General features: G+C 38.6%; 2 protein-coding genes across 2 annotated transcripts in view; one reads left to right on the top strand and one right to left on the bottom strand.

The window, feature by feature from the left end:
• hadhb (hydroxyacyl-CoA dehydrogenase trifunctional multienzyme complex subunit beta) overlaps positions 1-82 on the bottom strand; it is an 18,326-nt gene extending 18,244 nt beyond the window's left edge. The window contains exon 1 of the mRNA XM_007900462.2: positions 28-82. The gene's annotated coding sequence lies outside the window, so the exon portion shown is untranslated. The remainder of the gene's footprint in view (positions 1-27) is intronic.
• LOC103183149 (hydroxyacyl-CoA dehydrogenase trifunctional multienzyme complex subunit alpha) lies at positions 65-24,861 on the top strand. Its single transcript, XM_007900463.2, has 20 exons — positions 65-179; positions 7,863-7,904; positions 8,973-9,043; positions 9,521-9,654; positions 11,971-12,109; positions 12,580-12,699; positions 13,850-13,952; positions 14,277-14,399; positions 14,838-14,956; positions 15,054-15,110; positions 15,804-15,913; positions 16,198-16,332; positions 16,749-16,920; positions 18,155-18,241; positions 18,735-18,875; positions 19,861-19,929; positions 21,525-21,720; positions 22,755-22,869; positions 23,679-23,824; positions 24,291-24,861. The coding sequence occupies exons 1-20, from the start codon at positions 116-118 to the stop codon at positions 24,434-24,436; spliced, it is 2,289 nt and encodes a 762-aa protein (XP_007898654.2). The 5' UTR covers positions 65-115; the 3' UTR covers positions 24,437-24,861.

The raw sequence follows: 24,861 nt of genomic DNA, 5'->3' as shown, positions 1-24,861 counted from the left end.
GGGAGGCGGAAACGGCGTGCGACGCACTTGACGGCAGACGGGCTTGAGGTCAGGCGGGTGCGGGGCGCCTGGCGTGAGCTCAGGACCCCTCGGGCTGGGCTGGGCTCGGCTCAAGATGGCGGCGCTGAGAGCGGTGGGGATGTGGCGGCGCCTGTCGGGCCGGAGTCTGCGGCTCTCAGGTACTCAGCGGCCCCGGGGGAGCGGGCAGTGCCGGAGGTTTAAACCTCTCCTCCATCCCCGACAGCCGAGCGAGGGGAGGGGTGGGGGGGAATGAGGGAAATAAATAACCGGAAACCTGGTTCGCGTCGGGTGGGTCTGAGCTCCGGGAACGTCGCGGTCACTTTCTAAATAATATTAATAATCCTCGCATTTGATATAGCGCTTTTCACGTCGGGAGGACGTCCCAAAGTGCTTCACAGAACACACTGTAAAGTGAATTGACTGTATATTTGTGGACGAACGCGGCAGCCAATTGCACACAGCAATGTCCCACAAACAGTCGTGGATTGAAAATGACCAATTTATTCTCTCTCTCATATTCATTCATTCGTTGGTTCGTTGGTTGTTGTTCCTTCATTTAATGATTCTGTCACTTTTACTTCCACGGCTGTTCGCACGGCTTCTCTTTCATCAAACACGTTACCTCTGCCCCCACCGGTCTCTCCCGTCAGCACTGTGTCGCCGCCGGTTGTGTTGCACCGACTCAACCAGGTTTATAATAATAATACTATAATAATAATAATAATCCTTGCATTCTATACAGCGCTTTTCACGTCTTCTCGACGTCTCAAAGCGATTCACAGAATACGCTGTAAAGTGAATTGACTGTATATTTGTGGGCAAACGCGGCAGCCAATTGCGCACAGCAATGTCCCACAAATAGTCGTGGATTGAAAATGAGCAATTTATTATTGTTTTGGAGGGATTATTATTAGGCTCTGTGTGGAGTAAGGAAACTTGCCCAAGGTTTCGCCCTCTGCCTGGAATTGAACTCATTTGCAAAGCGAGTGCTCTGACCACTGAGTTACAGGACTCCACAGGTTTGGGTTCATTATGTGAGATTTTATTTGTGAGGGGTGGTGTGGTGTGTTGGTGCTAATATACCACAGAATATATATATGTGTGTGTGTATATATATATATATATTTAAGTTGTGTTTTAATGCTGTGACCATTCACTGAATTCATTCTCTCATTGCTGCTCCCATAGTTACCACCTGATGTTGATAGCACTAAGCGTTGCTTTCTTGACGGAAAATTGTGGAAGGTGGAAATCTGTTATTAGTTTTTTAACCCCCTCTCTCCCCTCATAGTTCCAGTGGATACAGTAGAAACATCTTGCACTTTATTGAATTCATACTTGTAAATTGTTATACAGTAGTAATATTATTCCTTGCATTTGATATAATGTTTGTAATGTCAGAACTTCTTAAAACTAGTAATTTATGTTATGTGTTATGGGTGTGCGTATGTATATATATTATATATATATGTGTAGCAAGTACATATAAGTTGAGATCTTTTCAAAGTTGGAAGAAAATTCAGTGGTTCAATTCAGTAAATTTTCAGTTGTTTGAAAATGTCAGTTCTTGGCAGACAAGTTCCAAATAAGTAACCAGCTGGAGCCCACTAGTCCCAAATGCCTTGTCTGCCAGTTTTAGTTGCAGCCACCAGACAGACCTTGACCACTGTACTTTTATATTTATATTGTCAACATTCATGAAAAAGTGTAGTATAATGGATCTTCTCTTACAATAAAACAACAACTTGTATTTATACAGCGCGCTTCACATGGGATAGCGTTCTGGAGTGCTGGACAGTGGCAGTCTGACAACGAACCGGGGGAGAGGGAGGGGGAGCTGTAATACTTATTCTCCTATGTGAAAGATGCTATGTGAAGTGTAAATTGTTGTCTTCGACACCTTATATAAATGATTGTGTTGTAATCTTCGTTTAATATATTTGTAGAATATAACTAATTCTAAAAAAATTATTTTTTTGAGGGTTTAGATCGAACAACAAAGTTGTTATTTTTGATGTTAAGCAAAAATATAAATTTACGTTTATATAGCGTTTTTCAAGTCGAGAGGATGTCTCAAATGGCTTAAATAATGATGAAATTGAAATATGGGGAAACAACAAATTGCATTTATATAGCACCTTTCACAGTGGGAGGATATCCCAAGGCACTGGACAGTCAAGGGAAAGAAAATATTGATAGAAATTATCATTGACAAGGCAGCTACTTTATTTGAAATTAACTCTCCTAGTACTAGGTTGGGGTTCCAAATTATATTTAGACACAATCATTTTATCTTGGATCCTATTAAGATTTAAATGAGCATCTGCCTCAGTCCTGGGGTCAATGCAACGTACAGTAAAACTTGCATAAGTCTTATCTCTATAAATTGTATAATTGCCAAAGTCGTACATTCACTTAAGTCCCATTCAGTTTCCTATCAAAACCACTTTGATTTATTTACACTACTCTTATTACTCACCTCCTAACTTATAAAGCCGCTCCACTACCCTCTATTACTACCGCGCTTACCGGAGGCCTTGAATCGCGGGCAACAATGTCCTTACCTGTCAAAGCATGTACACTTACTAGGCGGAAACCGAATAGGGGTTTAGTGAATGTATGTTTATACAATTTATAAAAAAATGAGACTTGTGCAAGTTTTACTGTATACTTAAACTGTTAACTCGGACTTTGCATAAGTCACATTAAATGTTATGGTCCCAACTGATATGACTCGTGTGAGTTTTACTGTATATAAATACAAGGTTTATTATTATTTACTGCTTCTTTATATATCAAATGGGACCAAAGGCCATGATTTGATATGTAAAGATTCTGATGAAGGGTCGTGGACCCGAAACGTTGCCTCACTTTCCTTTCTCCATAGATGCTGCCTGACTTGTTGAGTGTTCCCAGCGACTTCTGTTTTTGTTTCCAAAGGCTATATCTGACAGACCAAATACATTTTGATTTCATCTTGAATCAGATCAGTTATTAGATCAGACATCAGTTCATGGTTTGTGAATCTAAATGATGAATACATTTTAATATTTCATCAATAACTACTTGCCTTGTATGTATTTTTTTGTTCAGCCCGACACACAAAGAAACTTAAAATCATCCGAACTACTGAGAAATTCACACATGGATAGTTTAAGTTGTCTGGTGTAGTGTGCACTCTTTCCTGGAGGGATGCACTCTGTTTACCTAGTCTCAGAGATGTTATGCATAGGATTGCATAAGCCAAGGTTTGGGGACTCCAGAGGGTGCATTGTGATGATGCTGGAGTTTAATCAGTTAAAACTGATTAGCTTGTCATGATGAACACTGGCCAGTTTCCTCTTTTTTTTGTCCAGCTAGGACACTCTACATTTTTGGTATCTGATTTGCAAGGCTAACATGAGTGGATCCAAGCCCATAGTGACAGCTCTGATCTTCCAAGTCCTGCTGATGAGCCAGACTGACCGACTTGTCATTAAAAGTGCTTTGGAATATTGTGGTCGTGTATCTCTCAGGCACCAGACTACTGAAGCAGAGGAGCGACTCAATTCCCATATTCCATTGCCAGGCATGTCACTTGGGAGCCAACTGAACCCCAGAAACCCTGCACATCCGGGGAATAATAATAATAATCCTTGCATTTGATATAGTGCTTTATCATGTCTTCGAGACATCTCAAAGTGCTTCACAGAAGAAACTATAAAGTGAATTGACTGTATATTTTGTGGACGAAATGCTGCATTGTCAGAGGTGCCATCCTTGGGATTAAACCAAGGTCTCATCTATCTATTCAGGTGGACATTAAAAATCCTCTGAAAAATTATTGGAAAAGAGAAAGGAGCTTTGCCCAGTGTCCTTGCGAACAGTCCTCCAGATAAAACGGGTCATTCACTTCATGGCTGTTTGTTGAACATTGCTTTACAAAAATTGGCTGCCGTATTTGTCTATAGAATACTGTCTTAAGGAAATTCTGTGAAGTACTTTGGAGCTTATACGGTCTTATATCAAATGCAAGAGTTATTTATTGAATTTGTGTGGCAATTCAAGGGGATTCATTAGAACAGCCAGGATATCCCTGGATACACTTGACAATAGCTGTTTATTAAAGTAAATAGCTACAGACTTGAGGAACTTGTAAGGTACCTTATGGTGACATTTCTTAACTTTCTCAATCCATTTTCTTCCCTGAAACAAGTAGCCAAAGCATAATATGTAGATAGTAGTGCAATAGTTCCAGGTAAACCTGTAGAAATATTAACATAAAAAGATGCATATTAACTAAAATCTAATAGAATTAACTAATTCTGGAAATTGAGCTTGTCCTGTTGCTTCAACACCTACCTATCCATTCATTCTCTGAAAGCTTCCAATTTTACTGGTTTTATGCATTGCTACATTGTTTTCCATCCATCTGCCTCAGCATTATACAGATAGGGATAGAGTGTAGTATAATGCAAAATTTTGGTTTGATCGAGCTAAGCGGTACAAACAAGTGCAAGGCCAACAGAAGGGGAGATACATTAGTCTGCTGACTCATTGATTTTTTCCATGCTGGAATGGGACAAAGGTCATCCTTGCCCTGGTATTTAACCATGTAAAGAATCTATGCCAAAGTTCAGCAATAAGTAGAACCCAAAGTCCTGTATGATTCAGAAAGTGAATGAATTCAGCAACAAAAAAAAACTGAGCTGCTTATTCTCAAATCCAACTGCAATTCCAAACCATGTCCAATAATATCATTTTTTAGATATCCGATGGTTTGTGAATCTAAATGATGAATGCATTTTGCACATGTTATACATTTAGAATGGTAATATTCATTGCTGCATGGCAGTCAGTATCAAGACGTGCAGACCAAATAGACACTAACTTCTAGAAATACTGGGTGCTACAAGTTTAGCTTTTGTATTGATAGGTTTAAGCAGTTTTAATGCATTTCATGGTATATTGTGGCATATTCTAAGTAATGTAGAGCTCATTCCTCCCACTCCACACAGCCAGGCCCATAACCTACAGATAGGCAGCTGCGACATTGACCTTTATCCCACTTATATTAGCTCAAGATAATATTGTGCAATTTATCCATGTGGTTGTTTTGTGCAGCAAAGTAAATTGCACCATAGCGGTTATTTTAACAGCAAAAAGGTGAAAGGCCATGCAGCAGAGATTTTTTTTGTTGCAGCTTTGCAATACTTTTAACAAATGTTTCTCAAGTAGAGTATATATTCCCTATAGCGTACAGTTTTCAAAAACAGAAGGGAGTTTCTTTCTCCTAGTGTCTTGGCGAACAAATCCTCCTAATAAAATTAGTCACTTACTGTTTGTGGGACATTGCTGTGTGCAAACTGGCTGCTGTGTTTCACCCACAAAATAGACAGTCAATCCACTTTACAACACCATCAAAATTACATTTGTAAAGCGCCTTTCACGTTGAGAGAACATCCCAAGGCTGAATAGTTGGGGATCAGGACCCAAGCATGGGGGGGTGGGCAGGGTGGGATGAGGGAGGGCAGATGGGGTAGGTGGGCGGCTGAAAGCATGGTCGAAAGCAGTGTCTTGAGTCATGCCTTGAAGGAGACAAGGGAGGTAGCAAGGCAAAGAGATTGTGAAATGGAGTTCTAAACGTTGGGGGCAGAGAGGTTGAAAGCCCAGCCGCCAATGGTAGGGCGGGTTGGGCGGGAGACTTGGAGCAGGCCGGAGCCTGCTGAATAGAGGGATCGGAGCTGTTGTTAGCGGATCAGCAGGTGAGAGATTGAGGAGGGGCAAGGCCATGGAGGGCTTTGAAAGTGAGGACAAGGATGTTGAACTCTGTCCTCTGAGGGATGGGAAGCCAGTGGAGCCGGGCAAAGGTGGTGGTGAGGGGTCACAGAGCCTGGTCCGGGAGAGGACACGAGCTGTAGAGTTCTGGATGATCTGCAGCTTGGGGAGTTAAGAGTTGGGGAGGCTGACGAGGAGGGAAGTTTCCTTAGTCGAGCCTTGAGGTGATGAATGCATGTACGAGGGTCTCGGCGGCCTGAGGGTTGAGGCAGTGGTGGAGTCGGGCAATGTTGCGGAGGTGGGGGAGCTCGGAGCGGGTTATGCACGGATATGGGGGAAGAAAGAACAGTTGAGGGTTGAACAAGATGCCCAGGTTCCTGACTGGCGTAATGAGGAGGAGTGGTGTGCATCCGTGGATGCTGATGCTGCCAGTGCATGAGGTGCTGAGGTTCTGGCGTGAGCCAAACAGTAGGGCCTCGGTCTTGCTGACATTCAGCTGTGAAAAGTTAGCTCTCATCCAGGACTTGATGTCTGACAGTCAGTCTGTCAGGATGTCAGTTGTCTTGAAGTCAAGGGTGGAGGCAGAGAGATAGTTGCGTGTCATCCGCGAACATGTGGACGTTGACCCCATGTCTGCAGATGATGTCGCAAAGGGGAGCATATCGAGGTTGAAGAGGAGGGGCGACCGGGGACAGAGCCCTGGGAGCACGACACGACACTGTGTGGGCCTGGAAGAGAAACCGTTGGAAGAGACAAATTGGAGACGGTGTGAAAGATAAAACCTAAACCATTCAAGGACAGAACCTTGAAGATTGAGATGAGAGGAGAGGCAGTTGAGGAGTCTGGAGTTGTCCACAGTATTGATACTTTACAGTATATCCTGTGAAGTGTTTTGAGATGTCTCGATGATGTGATAAGATGCAATATGAAATGCAAGGATTATTATTATAATGCCACAGTTTCTATAAACCACAAGTTGTCACTCAGCAATGTAGATTGCAAATACAGATTCATTCCCTGTTCACCTTATTGGTCCATTTTGTTTAGAACAGGCATAGTTGTAACATACTTGCTTCAATTAATGTAGTAGTGGAGTCCTGTAGCTCAGTGGTTAGAGCACCTGAGTTCAATTCCAGGCAGGGCGAAATCTTGGGCAAGTTTCCTTACTCCACACGCCTAATAATAATCCCTCCAAAGAAAAAAAACAATAATAAATTGGTCATTTTCAATCTACGACTGTTTGTGGGACATTGCTGTGCGCAATTGGCTGCCGCGTTCGCCACAAATATACAGTCAATTCACTTTACAGTGTGTTTCTGTGGGACGTCCTCTCGACGTGAAAAGCACTATATCAAATGCAAGGATTATTATTATTATTAAAGGGGAGTTGAGTGAAGGTTGGTTTGCTGCTGGATAATTTGAGTCCACTTTCCCATTGTGATAAACTGCATGGCATCAGAGAAAGTTAGGTCTGCAGTAGCCAGAAAACCCTCCACCAGCCTGCCCGCTCCCTCACGCAGTGGGCTCCGGCCTGCTTTACATACCTGCCTCGCCCGTCCCACCATTGGCGGATGGGCCTCCAGCCACTCTCCCCGACCCTCTGGGACTCCATCCCGGAGTCCCTCCGCCTCGCCCCCTCCCTTGCCTCTTTCAAGACTCGTCTCAAGTCCCTCCTCTTCGACCGTGCCTTCAATCACCCTCCTCCCCCACCCTCCACCCTACCACATTCCCGACCCCCAGCTCGGGTCTGGAAAACTGATTGTCCAGCTCCTTGGGAATTTCTCCTGACGTGAAAGGCGCTATACAAGTGTAATTTTGTTGTTGTAAACCATTGTAGCTTTTCTGAGCAAGTTGAGTGGCAAATTGATTTTTATTTGAGAGCTTTAATTATTTAAAAAAGGAATAAACTATGGCTTGATTAGAATTAACCTTTGACGTTTTCCCAAAAATCTATTCAATATAATAGAAACCTGATTATAACTTTTCTTTGTAAATGTGTGGACTATTTTATGCTTGGCAGTTTTACCTAAACTTACTGTTCTTTCATTTTTATTATATGTGATGCTGTAAACCTTTCATTTTAGGTTATAACTGCCACAACTTCACAGTTTCTTCAGCTACGATGAGTAAGTTGTTTCAAAACTATCTGTTTGATGTGAATCACAATGCAGCTAAAACTTTTCCATCCACAACCCACACAATTGTATTTTATATACATAACATTATGTGCCCTACTATATGAAGTTGTGCACCATCTTTCTGGGAAAAATACATTTTGCTAAAATCTGTAATAGTCAATTTAAATTATGAAATTCCAAATAATTTGCATTGATGAGGTAAATGCAGCATAATTATTTAAACATGGATTGTTGGGTTTCTGATTTTGTGTGATATGTTGAACTGCAAGATACAATAGAAATGGGAACCCTGCATTCTAGCATTCGTGGGTAGTGTTCCACCATTGCTGCCCCAGTTCAGATCAAATCGAATCCGAGCAACCAGGGATTTAACCTGGAACCTCTAAATTCCACGTGATAGATTTGTCATTGTGTGTCAGCCTTGCTCAGTTGATAGCACTCTCATTTCTGAGTCAGTAGGTTGTAGGTTCAAGCCCCATGTCGGCACTTGAAACTTGTATAGTCTAAGCTGTCACTCTAGTGCTGAGGACTCTATTGTTGGAGGTACTTTCCTTTGGATCAAATGTTAAATCATGTTCTGCCTGTTCAGGTGGACATTAAAGATCCCACAGAACTATTCAAAAAAAAAAGGCAGTCTTGGCCAACAGTCCCCCAAATAAAATTGGTCACTCACTTCATGGCTATTTGTGGGATATTGCTGTGTGCAGATTAGCTTTTTAATAATATGTGTTATGTTGTATTTTTAAATTCCTGTTTTGAAGTTATGTTCTTTTACTCTTCAATCTCCCCATGTGGCTAGCATCATTGTTAGCTTCAAGGAATAGGTATGTAGGTAACTTGCTTCTAAATTTTGCCCAATATCTAATCTGGCAATCACAAATCATGCAAAGCAGTGCAGGGAGATTTTCCTGCCAGTTCCTCTTTCTGCATTTCTTTTGGAGAAACATTTGAACTTGCAATCATACGAGGATCAGAAACTCACCATGTACAGAATCTGTTTTTGTTTCCACAATTGTCTTGTTTCCAACTTTTTTGAAACGTATATTTTACTTCTAGATATGACCCATATTAACTATGAACTTAAAGGAGATGTGGCGGTTGTTCGCTTCAACACACCAAACTCTAAGGTAATTTTCCATGAAGTATGCATTACACTTTTTTTTAAAAAAAAGAAAAATTTAGAATATCTTTGCTTTGTAGATTAGGCTTTGCGCAGTGGAGTAGGAAGAAAACCTGATTTGGTCATTAAGGGCATATTTGTTGTTCAGAAGTGAATTGGATACTTTTTGTTCAGAACCAGTGATTTTTCTCTTTACCCACCCCATTACAAACTCTTATTTGTGTGTTTTGAAACACTGTTGTGAGGGATGCTATTTTCCTAGCTTCTGAGCTAGGGAAGGGAAAACTCAGCCAGAGTTCATGCTCCCAGTTGCTATTGGGACACATTTGTGGACGCCAGCATAAGACACAGGAGTCAACTGCGATGCCCATAACAGTTGAGTAGCTGCTAATACTCGCTCTCTAAGGTTAAATATCATCTCAGAAAAATATCAATCGAAGTCATATCGAGTTTTATAATCTGATTTCTTATGTGTTCTTCACAGGTGAACACCCTGTCCCAACAGCTACAATCAGAATTTCTTCAGATAATGAATGAAATCTGGTCAAATGATGCTGCTCGAAGTGTTGTTCTGATCTCGACTAAACCAGGTTGCTTCATTGCTGGTGCTGACATCAAGTAAGTTAGTTACATTTTTTTAAAGAATCCTTTCAGACCATAATTTGCATATAAAATCTTTTCCGAATCCAAATTATTTTCTGGTGATTCTGCCCAATTCCCTTAATATTTAATACCATGTTTATAGGCTAATTCACAGAATTGTTTGTAATCCTTCCATCGAAGCAGTGACATTTTTTTAATATGTGCTAATAAACACTTAGCCCTTCTGACAGTGACATTTTCGTTGTTGTTTCCTAGGTCTCAGTACTAGTGTAATCGCTAGTTATTTTGTCAATGGTAATGTTCAAATTCTACAGATTCTGTCTGGAGGGGTGAAGTGAGGTCATTTATAGAGACTGACCATCATGTCTACCTGTCATGTTTTCACCAAGCATACTTCAGAGCATGAAATTTGCCTGAATCACAGCAGTTAGGCATGGCTAGGAAGACTGAAGTAATGGAAGATTATCCTTGAGGAAAAGATAACAACATTTTCCAGTGGTGAGCCAGCAGAATTAGAATTAGATTTCTGAGATAAATCTTTAAGTAGTACAAACATTCAAAAGTCAAGAAAGGGTTAGATAAATAGTGTGTATTACTCAGGATTGATCTGATGAGTATAAACTTGAATTACAGATTCTTCATTGACATTCTTTGTCAAGTGTCTTCATTTGCGGGGTTGGATTCCTGCATTTTTGAGTGAAGCATTGAAAACATTGATTTATTAGCTTTTTCATAGAATTATCCAGCACAGAAGGAGGCCATTCGGCCCATCATGTCTGGGCCGTCTCTTGGAAAAGAGCTACCCGAATCAATCCCATTCCCCCGATCTCTCCCCATAGCCCTGCAAACTTGTCCTCCCCAAATAATTATCTACTCTCTTAAAAGTTGTTATCGAATCAGCTTCCACCGCCCTTTCAGACAATGCATTCCAGATCCGAACAACTCGCTGTGTGAAAACATTTCTCCTCACCTCCCCTCTTTATCTTTTAACAACTATTTTAAATCGGTGTCCTCGGGTTACCGACTCACCCGCCAGTGGAAATAGTTTCTCCTTGTTTCCCTATCAAATCCCCTCATAATTTTGAAAACTTCTATTCAGTCTCCTCTTAATCGTTTCTGCTCCAAGTAGAATAATCCTAGCTTCTCTAGCCTCTCCTGATAACTGAAGTCCCTCATTCCTGATACCATCCTGGTAAATGTCCTTTGCACTCTTTCCAATGTTTTGACATCCTTCCATACATGTGGTGCCCAGAACTGAACATAGTACTCCATCTGAGGCCTAACCAGTGTTTTATAAAGGTTCATCATAACTTCCTGACTTTTGTATTCTATGCCCCTATTTATAAAGCCTAGTGTCCTGTATGCTTTTTTAACAGCTTTATCTACTTGTCCTGCCACCTTCAAAGATTTACTTATATTAACCCCCAGGTCTCTCTGTTCCTTCACCCCCTTTAAGATTGTACCATCATCTTATATTGCCTCTCCTCATTCTTCCTCCCAAAATCCATGACTTTGCATTTCTCTACATTAAACTTCATCTGCTACATGTCTGCCCATTTTACCAGTCTGTCTATGTCCCCGTACAGTCTGCTACTGAACTCTTCACTATTTACTACTTTTTCTAGCTTAGTATCATCTGCAAACATGGAAATTGTACTCCTTATGCCCAAGTCCAGACATTTATATAGATCAAAAACAGCAGTGGTCCCAATACTGATCCCTGGGGGACACACTCCTCTCCAGTCAGAAAAACAACCGTTCACCATCACTCTCTGCTTTCTGTCTTCTAGCCAGTTCTGTATTTATGTTGCCACTGTCCCTTTAGTACCATGGGCTTCTATTTTGCGTACAAGGCTCTTATGTGTGACTTTTAACCTTCTCTGCTCCAAGCTTTACCTGGATGTCTCAGAAGTTTGATTGCTACCTTACTGTTCCTATTGCCATCTCAGTTAAGATCAGCTAATTCAGCACAGACCAAGAATTGTACCTGAGCTTTTCTGGTTCATATGGCTTGGCATTGTACTTAAGCTACATGCAGTGCCAAGAACAGCCTGGGACATAGAAAAATCATGCTTTTATTGTATTTTTAATGGTATATTTCTGACAATGTGCATAAAAGTGCAGCAATGGATGCCAGCCTCATAAATCATACAATGGGTCTTTAATTGAGGTACTATTGTACCATGGGATATTGAGGAAGTTTTTGGGGTTTCATTTCACCTTGTGTTGGGGTATGTGTGTGTTATAACTAACAGCTGCAATAACATGCAAACATGGTGGTTTGGGAAGCAGATATTGACACTTAGGAAAAATGACTTGTTTTAATTGCAGAATGATCGAACAGTGTAAAACTGCTGAAGAAGTGACGCAATTATCTCAGGAGGGACAGAGAATGTTTGAAAAGATTGAGAAATCTGTCAAACCCATTGTGGCTGCTATAAATGGTTCCTGTCTTGGTGGTGGATTGGAGGTATACAATCTTAAACCTTTTTCCTTAATTTGTTTCATTCAGTTTTCTCTTCTCCCCTCACCTGAACATCTTACATATTTTTATTCATGTGAATCCAGAGAGTGAGTGCTATCTAGGAGCCTATTTGACTTTGGGACTTTGTAGCTGACTGGTGTCCTTTTCTGACATCTACCCATGCACACTTCACAGAAAGCATTAATGGAGTCGGACCTCTGACTTTTCTCCGCCCTGCTCCCTAGCATATGGTTGCTTGTGACTATTTATAGCACCCCGACTTCTCTGTTTGAGAGAAACTATCTCAAGCACAGATCAGTACTAAGGCCTGCAATCTTTTGTTATACAGTATATCGCTTAGGTGTTGCATTGAAAAGTATGCCTTCATCCAGTAGGCAAGAGTAACGTGTTAAAATATATTGTTTTCATTTTATGTTAGAATGGATTAATTTTATGATTATTACATTTTGTTACAGGTTGCAATCGCCTGCCAATATAGGATTGCAACAAAGGACAGAAAGACTGTACTAGGTACCCCAGAAGTCATGCTTGGTTTGCTGCCAGGAGCTGGTGGCACTCAGAGACTGCCAAAAATGGTAATTGTTAATGTGTAAATTAATATGCAATACAAAAATTAAATAATCATTGCTTGATCATAATAATCCTTGCACCTGTAATTTAACAAGAAGTCAATTGTTGTTTGTTGCTTGCAATAACTGTTTATTTGTAGCTAAATATGACAGTCAACTTGTGCCACACTATCCGAAAACAGTCAAAGGATATTTTTATTATTCTCTTTCTTTACTTGCTTACTCTAGTAGGTCACCTTCTCCCTCCCCCTGGCTCGGCCTCGGGCTCCGCCAGCGTGGAGGGTGCTATGTGAATGCAAGTTGTTGTTGTTATTTTTACTCTGTTCAGAATGAAGGTTATTATTATTAAGGTTCTGCAAATATAGTTTTTCATAGTTTGTGGAAGAGGGCAATCCAATGATTTCCAATCGTATTCGCAGTTTGCCTTGCTCACTGGCTCATTCTTATTTGCCTCATTTATCATGGGCCAATTGACACTTTCAATCAGGTATTCTGTTGCTTATCTCAGATTAATTGATGTCTCCAGCTCCACATTTGGATTCCTAGTTGCTACTAAGATTTCTTTTAATTGTGAAGAGCTAGATATATAGTAGGTTGCACATTACTTGTGAGGTGCTTTGAGGAAGCTATCATCTCTTAAGGTTATCTGACCAGACACTAGAAGTTCAGAGAACGTATGAATTTTGTACATTTGATCAAAATTAACCCCTTCTATAAAGATTTTGAGCTGAGCCTTTTACAACTATAGTTAGATAGAGTGATTCTTGAACTCCCTTTGAATGCAAGTTGCAGAACCAGGTGGCTGAATTTGTATTTTTCCTTTGCATTACTTTCTGAATTAAATTTCTGAAGACCGGATCCTCCACTTCATTGTACGTTAGATTATTAAACCTTTATCATTATTTTAACCTGTTTGAACCCATAGTTTTGATATCTGAAAGTTAGAAATAAATAAGAAAATAGAAAATTAGCAATATGAAGAGCGGGTGTAATTATATACTGGAAAGTATATTTGATTTATTATTGAAAACATCTTTATACAAAAGAAATTTGAATTCAAACATTTGGATAAAATATTTACATTTTAAAGATTGAATCTTAATATGCTGGTTCACCTTTCAAAACACTTTTTAAAACCAATTATTTTATTTGTCAGGTTGGCCTTCCTAATGCTTTTGACATGATGTTAACTGGGAGAAATATCCGTGCAGATAAAGCAAAGCGAATGGGTTTGGTTGACCAATTAGTTAATACAATTGGTAAGCTATTATATTTAAAGTATCCAGGATTTTTTTCACTTTTTAACAATTAATGGAATAAGCAAAAGGCATTTTTAGTGACAGTAACATATTATCTTTAACACCTATTACCTTTTAATGTTTTTGGTTGCTCTGCTATAAAATGCCTTGAGGTTACTTGACTGACCTTTTGTAGCTCGTAAAATGCATTTGCATTGAATATGCTAGATTACATCACATGCTGTTATGTATTCTAGATATTGTGGAAAAATTGTTGTATATAAATGTAGAGGTTTTAATGCAGTTAAAAATATATATTATACACTATATATAATGTATTTTAAGGGCCAGGTTTGAAGACTCCAGAGGAAGGGACCATTGAATACCTAGAAGAAACAGCAATTCATTATGCCAGAGGAATTGCAAACAAGCAGATCTCACTTAAGCGGGAGAAAAAACTATTTGACAGTAAGTCCTTGTATTTGAAATACTGAATAGATAGCAATTCAAGAATGGTTGAAGTACATTATAAATACTTAATTTAGTAATGCCGCCTATATTTTGAAAAACAGTCTACTGTATTTGTTAAACAATTATGAAGATTGCATTTTAGATTTAGATTTTTGTTTAATTATTAAAAACTACTAAATTATTTCCAGTTTCATTTTGTATATTTGGTGGTGGTTTTATTAAGTTTATTGTATATTGACTGGTATCCTTGAGGAGAACAATCCGCAATACTGGAACATAAGTAAATGCAGTCCATAACTTAAATTGAATACATTCAAGGCTGAAATGAAAAGCTGCTTTTATAGTACAGTGTAGAATACTCCTATTTAGATTTATCAAATGATGGTATAGAGATTTTTTTTCTAGTGTACTCACTTTTAATTTGATTTAATACAGAGTTGCAGGATTGGGTTATGAGTTTCCCTTTCATTAGACAACAGATCTACAAAAAGGTGGAAGAAAAGGTAAAGAAGCAGACAAAAGGACTCTATCCTGCTCCATTGAAGATAATTGAGGTAATGATTGAAAATGTCACTTTTATAGAGCCTTAAGATTATTTTGTCTTTCAATAACATTAATGGAATTCAAACTATTGATTTTACATTATTTTAGGTAGTGAAGACTGGATTGGAGAATGGATCAAATGCTGGGTATCTGGCTGAATCGCAGGTAATTAACGAAAATAATATAAATTATTATATAATATTTGCTGTACTGTGCTACTACCAATGCTATTACTGTGCTACTAATGAATTTCCAATGTGACTCACTAGTTGCTGCTTGGATTAATGTGAAATAGAAAAATATTAAAAGGAGTACACCATTACTTCAGGTGTATAATGCAATACATTTTACTTAAAAATGTTTAAAAACCTGTGCCAAGAGGTTCTTGATAGCCAGAAAAAAGATGAGTTTTACGCTGTCCCGCCTAGTACTAGAGTGTTTAAACCCCATCCTTGCCTGGATCCCATCCCCAGAGGATTGAGTTCAAGTCCTCACTTTTAAATCCCTCCATGGTCTTGTTCCACCCTACCACTGTGACCTTCTAAAACCCTACCATCATGCCCACTTCCTCTGCTTGATGCCTTCTTCACCATCACCATCGAATGTCTGGCCTTCAGCCTTTCTACCCCCACTCTCTGTGGAACTCCATCCTGGAGTTCTTTCCCTTTCTTCAAGGTCCGTCTCGCGACCTTCCTCTGACTGCATTTTCAGTCATCTTCCCACCACAATCCCCCTTTGGCCCCCACAACCAAATCCAATCCCAGTTTAGGTGCAAGCTGTCGACAGTCCAGCGCTTTTGGACATCCTCCTGACATGAAAGGTGCTATATAAATGCAATTTGTTGTTGTTATTGAGTAGAAATTTGGAGAACTGGCAATGACGAATGAATCAAAAGCTCTTATTGGACTTTATCATGGGCAAGTTGCCTGCAAGAAGAACAAGTTTGGAAGTCCACAGAAGAACTTGGAGTAAGTGCAATTTTTGTTTAAAATTGTTTTCAATGGTCTAGCCAAATCTGGCTAAGGTTGTTCAACTTTACTTTTTTTTCTTGTATACATTGGTATGTCTCCCAAATGTTTTCTTTTGATATTAACATTACACAATGTTATTTTGTATATTGTTTTGAAAGTATTTCTACGGTATTTCCTTTAAACTCTTGTGACTAAATAGAAAAATTCCTGTGTATAATCTTTTTAATATACAGTTGTGATGGGGCATTGGTAATTGTTACAATGGTTATTTCTTTCTTTAGGAAAGTGGCTATTTTAGGTGCTGGTCTTATGGGAGCTGGGATTGCACAGGTCACTACAGATAAAAATATTAGAACTATTCTGAAGGATGCTACTCTGGAAGGTCTTGATAGAGGGCAACAGCAAATCTACAAAGGGTACGTAAATGGATTAGTATAACATTCAATATTTGTCCTTTGAATAATGGATATATTATCCAGCATTCCCAAATTTGTTTTGAATGTAATGCATGTGGAAAAAACACTTGATTCAATTAACTGAAATAGTTTATTGTTAATGTTTGTAATAATTAAAATAACATTTTATTTCATTCTTAGATGCTCTGTTTATTTTTTATTTAAAACTATGATTTCTTTTGTGAACTTTTCATCTTGAATATTCTGAAATGTTTGAACTACAAGTTATTATTCGTTTGAATAGTTGTTCTCACAGTTGGTAAAGAAAGATTGCGGGTCTGAAAAAGTTTAGGTGTCTGAACTGTCTAATGAAGCACTGAAATCGCTGGATAAACAGCTTTACTGTAACAATTGAATTCTCATTGGTATCTAAATAGGCTGACTGATAAAGTGAAAAAGAAATCATTAACATCATTCGAGCGCGATCAGATTCTGTCAAACTTGAACAGTCAGTTAGATTACAGTGGATTTCACAACACGGACATGGTGATTGAAGCGGTATTTGAAGACTTACAAATCAAACATCGTGTTCTGAAGGAGGTTGAAGCCGTGAGTGTTGCAACAATGACTTGCATTTATATAACAGGATAACATTGTGAGGTGCTTTTCAGAGTTGATGACCGATACCTGGGGAGAAGGGAGATTGACTGTTGGCACAGTTGAGACCAATGACAATTGGTGGAACTTGGTAGAGAGATTTATAATAATAGATTTAGGTTGGGTGTTTCAGATTGTCTGTTCATGCAATAGGCGTGAGATTTCCGAGCGAAGGTTGTGAGCAGGAGAGTTTGGCTGCAGAAAGTTACGAAAATGGGGAAGGTCTTGAAGGGATTTGTCAATGTGAGTGAAGATTTTGGAATTGATCAGCTAGAGGAGCCCAGCAAGGTCAGAATTTTTGGGCATGCAAAACTTAGTGCAGATGAGAAGAGTTTTGGTTGGTTTGTAGCTTGGGAAAAGGGCATTCATTAGGATAGTAAGCAATTGTAATACAGTCAACCTCTGGCAAAGGATGGGGGGAGATCTAGTCTAGCTAGTTAGATTTTCGAGCTCACTGTTTGGCATAAAAAATAAAATAGACAACAAAAATTATATAGTTCTGTTCTCACCACGGATGCAATGTAGCTGTGTTGATGCCCTTGGCAAAACCAATCAGTGTGGCCCTGTGGGCCTCATGTCAGCTGCATGGTCCGTGTCGTGGGTCTGTACCAGGAGAGTTGGGCTGGCGGGAGTTTGAAATCGTCTAGGATAACAGAATGTTTTCTCCCCCCTCCCACCCCTCCCCCTCCCGCCCCAGACAGACTGGCTAAGTCTGAATTTCCAGTTAATTGAGGTCTGTTAGATGGAGGTTGAGTGTAAATATAAAATTATCAAATACTCAGGTGGGAAAAATTTCAAATGCTCTGCACAGTTAATATACAGGAAGTGTTTCTCTGAATTAAACTAATGTTTGAATACCTAACTGCTACAAAAACCTATAAATATTTGTTAGTAATTTTATCAGTAGTCTGCACAGTTACACTATCAGAAGCTGAATTGTATTATTTGTAGACACAATGGACTACATGGCTGCCTTCTGTGCTGTAAAAATGTCTACAGTGTCTTTTTGCCATTTGTAGAGCATTATTCCTTTCCATGGCTTGAACATGTGCACTAAAAATCCAGGTTTGTCTAAATAATTGTCATATACCCCACATTGCTTTGCAAATCATTTGGCAAATTATTGATGTATAAATCGGCAAAAGTAAATTCATTAATTAATATTATTCCATGATTTTCTTTGCAGAATATTTCTCCTGATTGTATATTTGCCAGTAATACGTCAGCTCTACCAATTTCTAAAATTGCCGCTGGCAGTAAGAGACCAGACAAGGTATGTGACAAAGTCTTGGTTATTACATTCATGAAGCAATAATGAAAGGTACTTTTTCTTAATAGTAATAGTTCCTTCATTTAATGTAGCACCTTTCAAGTCCCGCCTCAAAACCCTCCTCTTCGACCATGCCATTGGTCACCTCCCTTCTCCCCCCCAACCCCAGCTCAGGTCTGAAATGCTGTACATTGTCCAGCGCCTTGGGACGTGAAAGGCGCTATACAAATGTAATCTGGTTGTTTCATATTGGGTGGACGTCTTAAAATTATAGGACAACAGAAAATGTAAAGTAAGAAAATGGATTCCATTTTCAAAGAACTGAAAGTGTTTTAAATATTAATTTGTATACACTATTTGTATTGATATTAATATTGATGTATTTAATATAAAAAATTAAAGTTATAATTATGTTGCATTTTGGAATAATCTGACTGTTTTAAGTCATCTGAGCCATTGCTCAGTTGTAATATTCTCCTTTCCTGCTGGTATCCAGGTCATTGGCATGCACTACTTCTCACCTGTGGACAAGATGCAGCTCCTGGAAATCATCACCACAGATCAAACCTCCAAGGATACAACTGCAGCAGCTGTAGCTCTTGGTCTGAAGCAGGGAAAAGTCATCATTGTCGTAAAGGTTAAATGGCCATTTTATTTCAATGATTTTTGTATCTTTACTGTGGTGTGTTTTGAAGTTCAATTTAATCTGCATTACCTAACTGTTTGTGGAACGTAAAATTATTTCTCCCAAATGATTCTGACATTTGATAACGTTGTAGTCGTACTCACTATCCACTATCACTATTTTAAAATCTGAGTTACATAAAATGATACAACATGGAAATGGGCCATTCGGCCCAATCAGTCCACACAAGCCTCCTCCCTTCCTATCCCCCTATTTCCTTCTGCCTAGTGTATACATTTAGTTTCTTAACTGCATCGATTATTTTATCTTGAGCTTGCTGGTTAAACTAATATAAAATGATTTTAACAGGTTTAAATTACATCATTATCAATATTTTCTTAATTGTAACTAGATTAATATAGTTAAACTAACTAAACCATGTAGCAGATAGTGGAGTGAGAGAATCTTTGGTTTGCCATGCAGAGCTATACCTGATTTCTGACATATTCAGTCCATGCAGGACATTCATGTATGCATTCTACTGGATGTCTGTCCTGTTCACAAAATGTCACTCAATGCTTCGTGGCCTCAAATGGCCAAATTCAGTCGGTTGTCACTTGACCTGGCTCCCTTGCATGACCTTCCAAAATAGTGCCCCTGTCTCCCTTTGTACTGTATTTTGACGGTTTTAACTAAATTCTCTGTATCACTTGCTCTGTTTATGTTTCTCAAAGTTGAACTAATTGTTTTCTGTTTTAAATGCACGTGTTATATACTTTTCTTCCTGAAAAGGAAACTGCCTATTAAATGGCAACATACATCTTATTTGCAGTAGTTTGGATACTTTAGTATGGATAATGTCAAACTTGGTATGTATGAACAAAGTTTTTTTTCAAAAAAAGGATAGGTGAAAGTTGAGAATTTGATTGAATTATATATTTTACTCACTGGCTTCCTGGTAGGAAATAATGCCACAACCGTGCTGTGTTCTCTTTAGGATGGCCCTGGTTTCTATACCACAAGATGTCTTGCACCTACGTTAGCAGAAGCGATCAGAATCTTACAGGTGTGTTTGGCTCAAACCTTTGTATCTTTATTTTAATATTATATTGATTTTTTTTTTAAATGTGCAGTGTACACATTGTTATATCGTTTACCAAAAAAGTAACAAATTTATTTGCCTCCTTCACCCATTTTCTCTCCTGCTTTAAATCCTACTCTGGAGGAATCCATGGAGTTTGGCAGCCAATACATTGCCACTAACCATGTATGATCCATGAGAATTGATGTGTTATTGAGCATGAAAGGCGTCACACTTTAAATAGATAAATAATCCTTGATATGGTACCTTATCACGTTCAAATATCTCAAAGTGCTTCACAGAAATTTTATGTAACTGTATTTTTAGACAGGTGCCTACAATTTGAGCCTTATGTTCTTTCTTGTGGTTAAGATGTGTACATTCCAGCCTCAGTCAATGGACAGAGATCAGGAGAGGAATCTCTGGTTTAATTTTTTGAAAGGAGATTTTCCTATTGTTGAGTGAGTGCAGGATCCTTGGATGAGGTACTGAGAACCTGCTGAGACAATGAACTTGTATTATGAACATATTGATCTTTATTTGGATTTGTTTGGACCTTGTTCGGATAAAAAAATATTTTAAGTTAATTTCAGCCTATGAATTAAAATAAAAGTTCTTCCAATCTGCAAAACATTTGGTGGGAGACTGAAGGGTGAAGAATGTGGGTACCTAGCCAGCAGTGTTAAGTGTTTGAGACGTGCTCCTGACTTGGAAAGGTGCTATATAAATTATTGTTAGTATATTGTTACGGAATCATTTTTAATTTTTAGCCAAAATATAAATGACAAATTAGTCATAAAATAATTGGAAAACTGTGAATGTGTTGTTCAAAAATCAATTGGTTAGGTGCTCATTATTGTAGAAATAAAATGGAGCTACTCCTTACATTTAAGTAGGTTTATTGCTGCATTTGTGTTTACATCAATATTGGAGCTAAAATGTTTTTAAAAAGGAAAGGAGTTGCTACAGGGAAATGTTATTTCTTTGGACCTCATGGTTGTTCAGAGATTGATTAGATGTCTTCCTTTTCCCAAATCGATCATCACTATATCCTTTTCAGTGACTCATTTTAAATAATTGCTGTATTAATATAATCCTTACATTTACAATACAAATTTACATTTATATAGCGGCTTTGCAGCGCCTTGGGACGTCCTCCTGACGTGAAAGGCGCTTTATAAATGGAATCTTGTTGTTGTTGTTGTTGTTTCACATTGGAAGGACCTCCCAAGGCACTGGACAGTTTTCAGATTTACACCCGAGGTGGGGGTTGGGGTAGGGGAAAAATGGCTGAAAGCTTGGTCGTTTCATAAAGGGGGACGTCTTGTTGTGCTTCACAGGTAGTTAGTGACTGTGTATTTTATAGGCAAAGATAGCTGCCAATTTGAGTACAGCAATGTCCATCAAACAGCCACAAAGCGAATGACCTTATGATTGTTCGTCAGGATGCTTGGAGAAATTTGCTTTATCTTGTCGTCAAAAATCTGGGTAAACTCGTAAAATCTTGTGTGTGTGTTTTCTTTGAAGGGTTTCCAGGTTTATTTTGTGTAAATATTTAGATATTTATGTCTCATTTCCAGGAAGAGGGTGATCCTAAGAAACTTGATACACTTACAACTGGCTTTGGTTTTCCTGTTGGCATTGCTACACTGATTGATGAAGTTGGTATTGATGTAGCAGCCCATGTTGCAGAAGATCTTGGGAAAGTCTTTGGCGCTCGAATGGGAGGTGGAAATGTAGAAGTACTAAAGAATATGGTAGCAAAGGGATTTTTGGGTAAGTAAAACTATATGTGATGTAGTTCGTCTAAATACAGCTTAGAAATGTGATGATTCTCCATTTATTCATCCCCTAGGAGTGGAAAGCATGTAATTGAAATAGAACTATGTTCAGCATTGTATCCTCACTAACCGTATGATATGATGATCTCCAACCCACATTTTATTTAACTCCTTTTTAATGGAATGCTATCTCAAGTCACAAATGAAATCAATCCAGTCACTCAAGTTCATAAAATGGCTGGATAGAAATCTGGATTGGGAAACACTGGCTCAAGCTGCAGTAACTGGAGGGTATCAATTGTTCTTGAGGTAGTCGGCACGGACACGATGGGTCGAATTGCTGCCTTATATGCCGTAAATTTTTATGGATTAAGATACTTTTGGCAGTAAACTGTTAGAACTCCTAATTGCTTCATTTCTGAACCACATCTTGGAAATTAAGTGGTTGATTTATTATTCACAGGTATGTTTACAATTCGTTGCAATAGGGAAATTGACTGACCCAAATGAAACCCAAGATCTCTCTTGGCTATATATTTGCTACCTATAGATTTGCTACTCTGGTGAAAGTGCGAATAGCCCTGATGCTGCGGTGGATAGTAAAGCTGTAGCTTTACAGCTTTTAGAAGGGATCTTGCTCAGTCGAATCCTAGTTTGTGCTGATGCTCTCGGCTGGGGTCGCAAATGGAGACTGAATTGGCCCAGGCATTCCCAGATGTAGACTCGCCAGGGGAACAGAGGTTGGGCGTGGCTGTGATGCCCTCTACAGTCACATGGCCTGCTCACATTTGCTATTGAGGGCATGTGAACAATAGCCATTTGGGTGAGGTACTGGAGTATAACCAGTGCCTGTGAAACTGCACCCCACCAAGAGAAAGGTGGAGAACAGGAGCAGAGGCATATGCCAATGGGGCAAAAATCAGGGAAATAATTTGACACGCTAAATTTAAAAACAATAAATAAAATGGGGTGATCAGTCCCTTATTGCTGTGTACCCTATTTCAATTAGCTGTGGCTCTTTTATTTCAGGACGCAAGTCAGGGAAGGGCAACTTCATCTATCAGCCCGGTTCGAAAACCAGAGCTTTGAATCCAGGAGCAAAGGAAATCCTAGAGCAGTTTAAGCTGCCTATAAACCCTGCTGCGTGAGTAAAATTGTGATCTAATTAGTTGTAAATACGTGTTTCAAATACAATATGTTGGTTACAGGATCAGTGTAAATATACATGTTTACATGCATTTTTGCTCACTTGTACATGTCTTGCTCACTTCCAAGATTTGATATTAGCTTGGATCACAATAAATGGCTCATAAACTAAATTACGATTGGGGAAGAATTCATATTCAAAGTGCTCCTAGAAAGCATGGCAGGTGGTTGATGCTTTGTTTATTAAAAAGTAAATCACTTATTTGTGCTCTAAGCATAACTTGCTTGTGCCATTAAATGCCTGTGGTCACTTAGTATTTTGATGCTTTTTTTTAATATATAATGTGTGTGTGTGTGTACATACAAGTTGATTTTTTTAAAAATTGCATTTGTCTAGAACTGGTAATGGTTGCGCAGTGTGTATTTGAAAAGAACTTGCAGTAGTATAAATTAAGCGATCCTCTTCAACAATGCCTCATATCCCTCAGATTTATTTTGTCTAAAAATCTGAATTTAAATTTGCATTATAAATTGATGCATTAATACACAATTTCCTGTGTGAGTAACTAATATGTAGTGTATTTTTAAGTTAATGAGTATATCCACTATCACAAAAGAGGACAAATCCTCCATTACGTATTTTTACTTCTGAAAGATAATGCAGAGCCTTTATTTTAATGTCCAAGTAAAAATTATTTTAACTGTACACTAATTTATTCAGGTTCTTTCAAATATTATTTCTGGGTGCACAAATCCAAATACGCTCATGTTGGTAAAAATTGATTCGCATGTTTCTTCCCTTTTCAGTTCATCAGATAACGATATTCAGTTGCGCTTGGTGAGCAGATTTGTGAATGAAGCCGTTTTATGCCTTCAGGAAGGAATTCTAAGTGACCCAGTTGAAGGAGATATCGGTGCTGTTTTTGGGCTGGGATTCCCACCATGTCTTGGAGGTATGACACCTGTTGCTTTTGAGCAAAGGACTTATTCAGTATGAGCCACTAAGCAGCTAAAATTCTTTGTATGTTTTTGTAATTTAGGTTCAGTATAATAACAGCCATATCTAGTGCCACCAAGTGTGTTGTGCATTTGAGTACAATGGTATAAAATTTGCTGGTGTGCATAAGACGATGATTAAATTCAGTTGTTGCAGCTTTTGATTCAAGTATCCTTATCAATTGAATGGCTAACTGACCTGAGAAAAGCAACAATATCATGAAGAAGATGCTCAAGAAAGAATCTTAGGCATGGCTAACTATTTAGCTGTTTGTGGATACCTTGAAACAATACTAAAAATGAAGTTTCAGCTCTAGAACAGATAGAGAAATGTTTAGTATTGCACAAATGTTAAATATTTGCTTATAGATGTCAATATTCAGAAAAAAATAGATGTTTAATGTGTATTTTCATCCATTTTAGGGCCATTCAGATATGTAGATAGCTACGGAGCAAGCAATCTTGTTGACAAGATGAAGAAGTATGAAAGTATTTTTGGAAATGAGTTCACACCTTGTCAGTTGCTGCTGGACCATGCTAAAGACACTAACAAGAAATTCCACCATTAAACCAAAGCTTGCAGTTAACAATTACTGAATTAATTCTGCTACATAAATATGTATATATAAACAAAATTGTGATGCTGTCAAGAGGTTCAGATCACATTTCTCTTGAGAAATGTATACATAAGGTAGCACTGTTAAATAATTTCATTGATATTAAATGAGGTTCTTGAGTATACAGTCTAATTATGCCCATTTTTAAAATTGAATAGTTCAGCCTGAATCTGCTTTGATTAGTGCCTTCAGTTACACTATGCAAGAATGTGTTGTTGCCTAAAATCACACCTTCAATTTATGCACTTAATATTGTAGATTTGTTTCCACTCAATTTTTTTGAATCTTGGTAAGTTCGTATTGTCAATTTGTCTACTCGAGTAGTAATGATTGACGCCATTTCAATGCAATGTGTAAAAATAAAAGGTGTTTTGGAA

Source organism: Callorhinchus milii, unplaced genomic scaffold, assembly GCF_018977255.1.
Source record: "Callorhinchus milii isolate IMCB2004 unplaced genomic scaffold, IMCB_Cmil_1.0 Scaffold3, whole genome shotgun sequence".
NCBI classification, from domain to species: domain Eukaryota; kingdom Metazoa; phylum Chordata; class Chondrichthyes; order Chimaeriformes; family Callorhinchidae; genus Callorhinchus; species Callorhinchus milii.
This window is presented reverse-complemented; position numbering and strand designations above follow the sequence as displayed.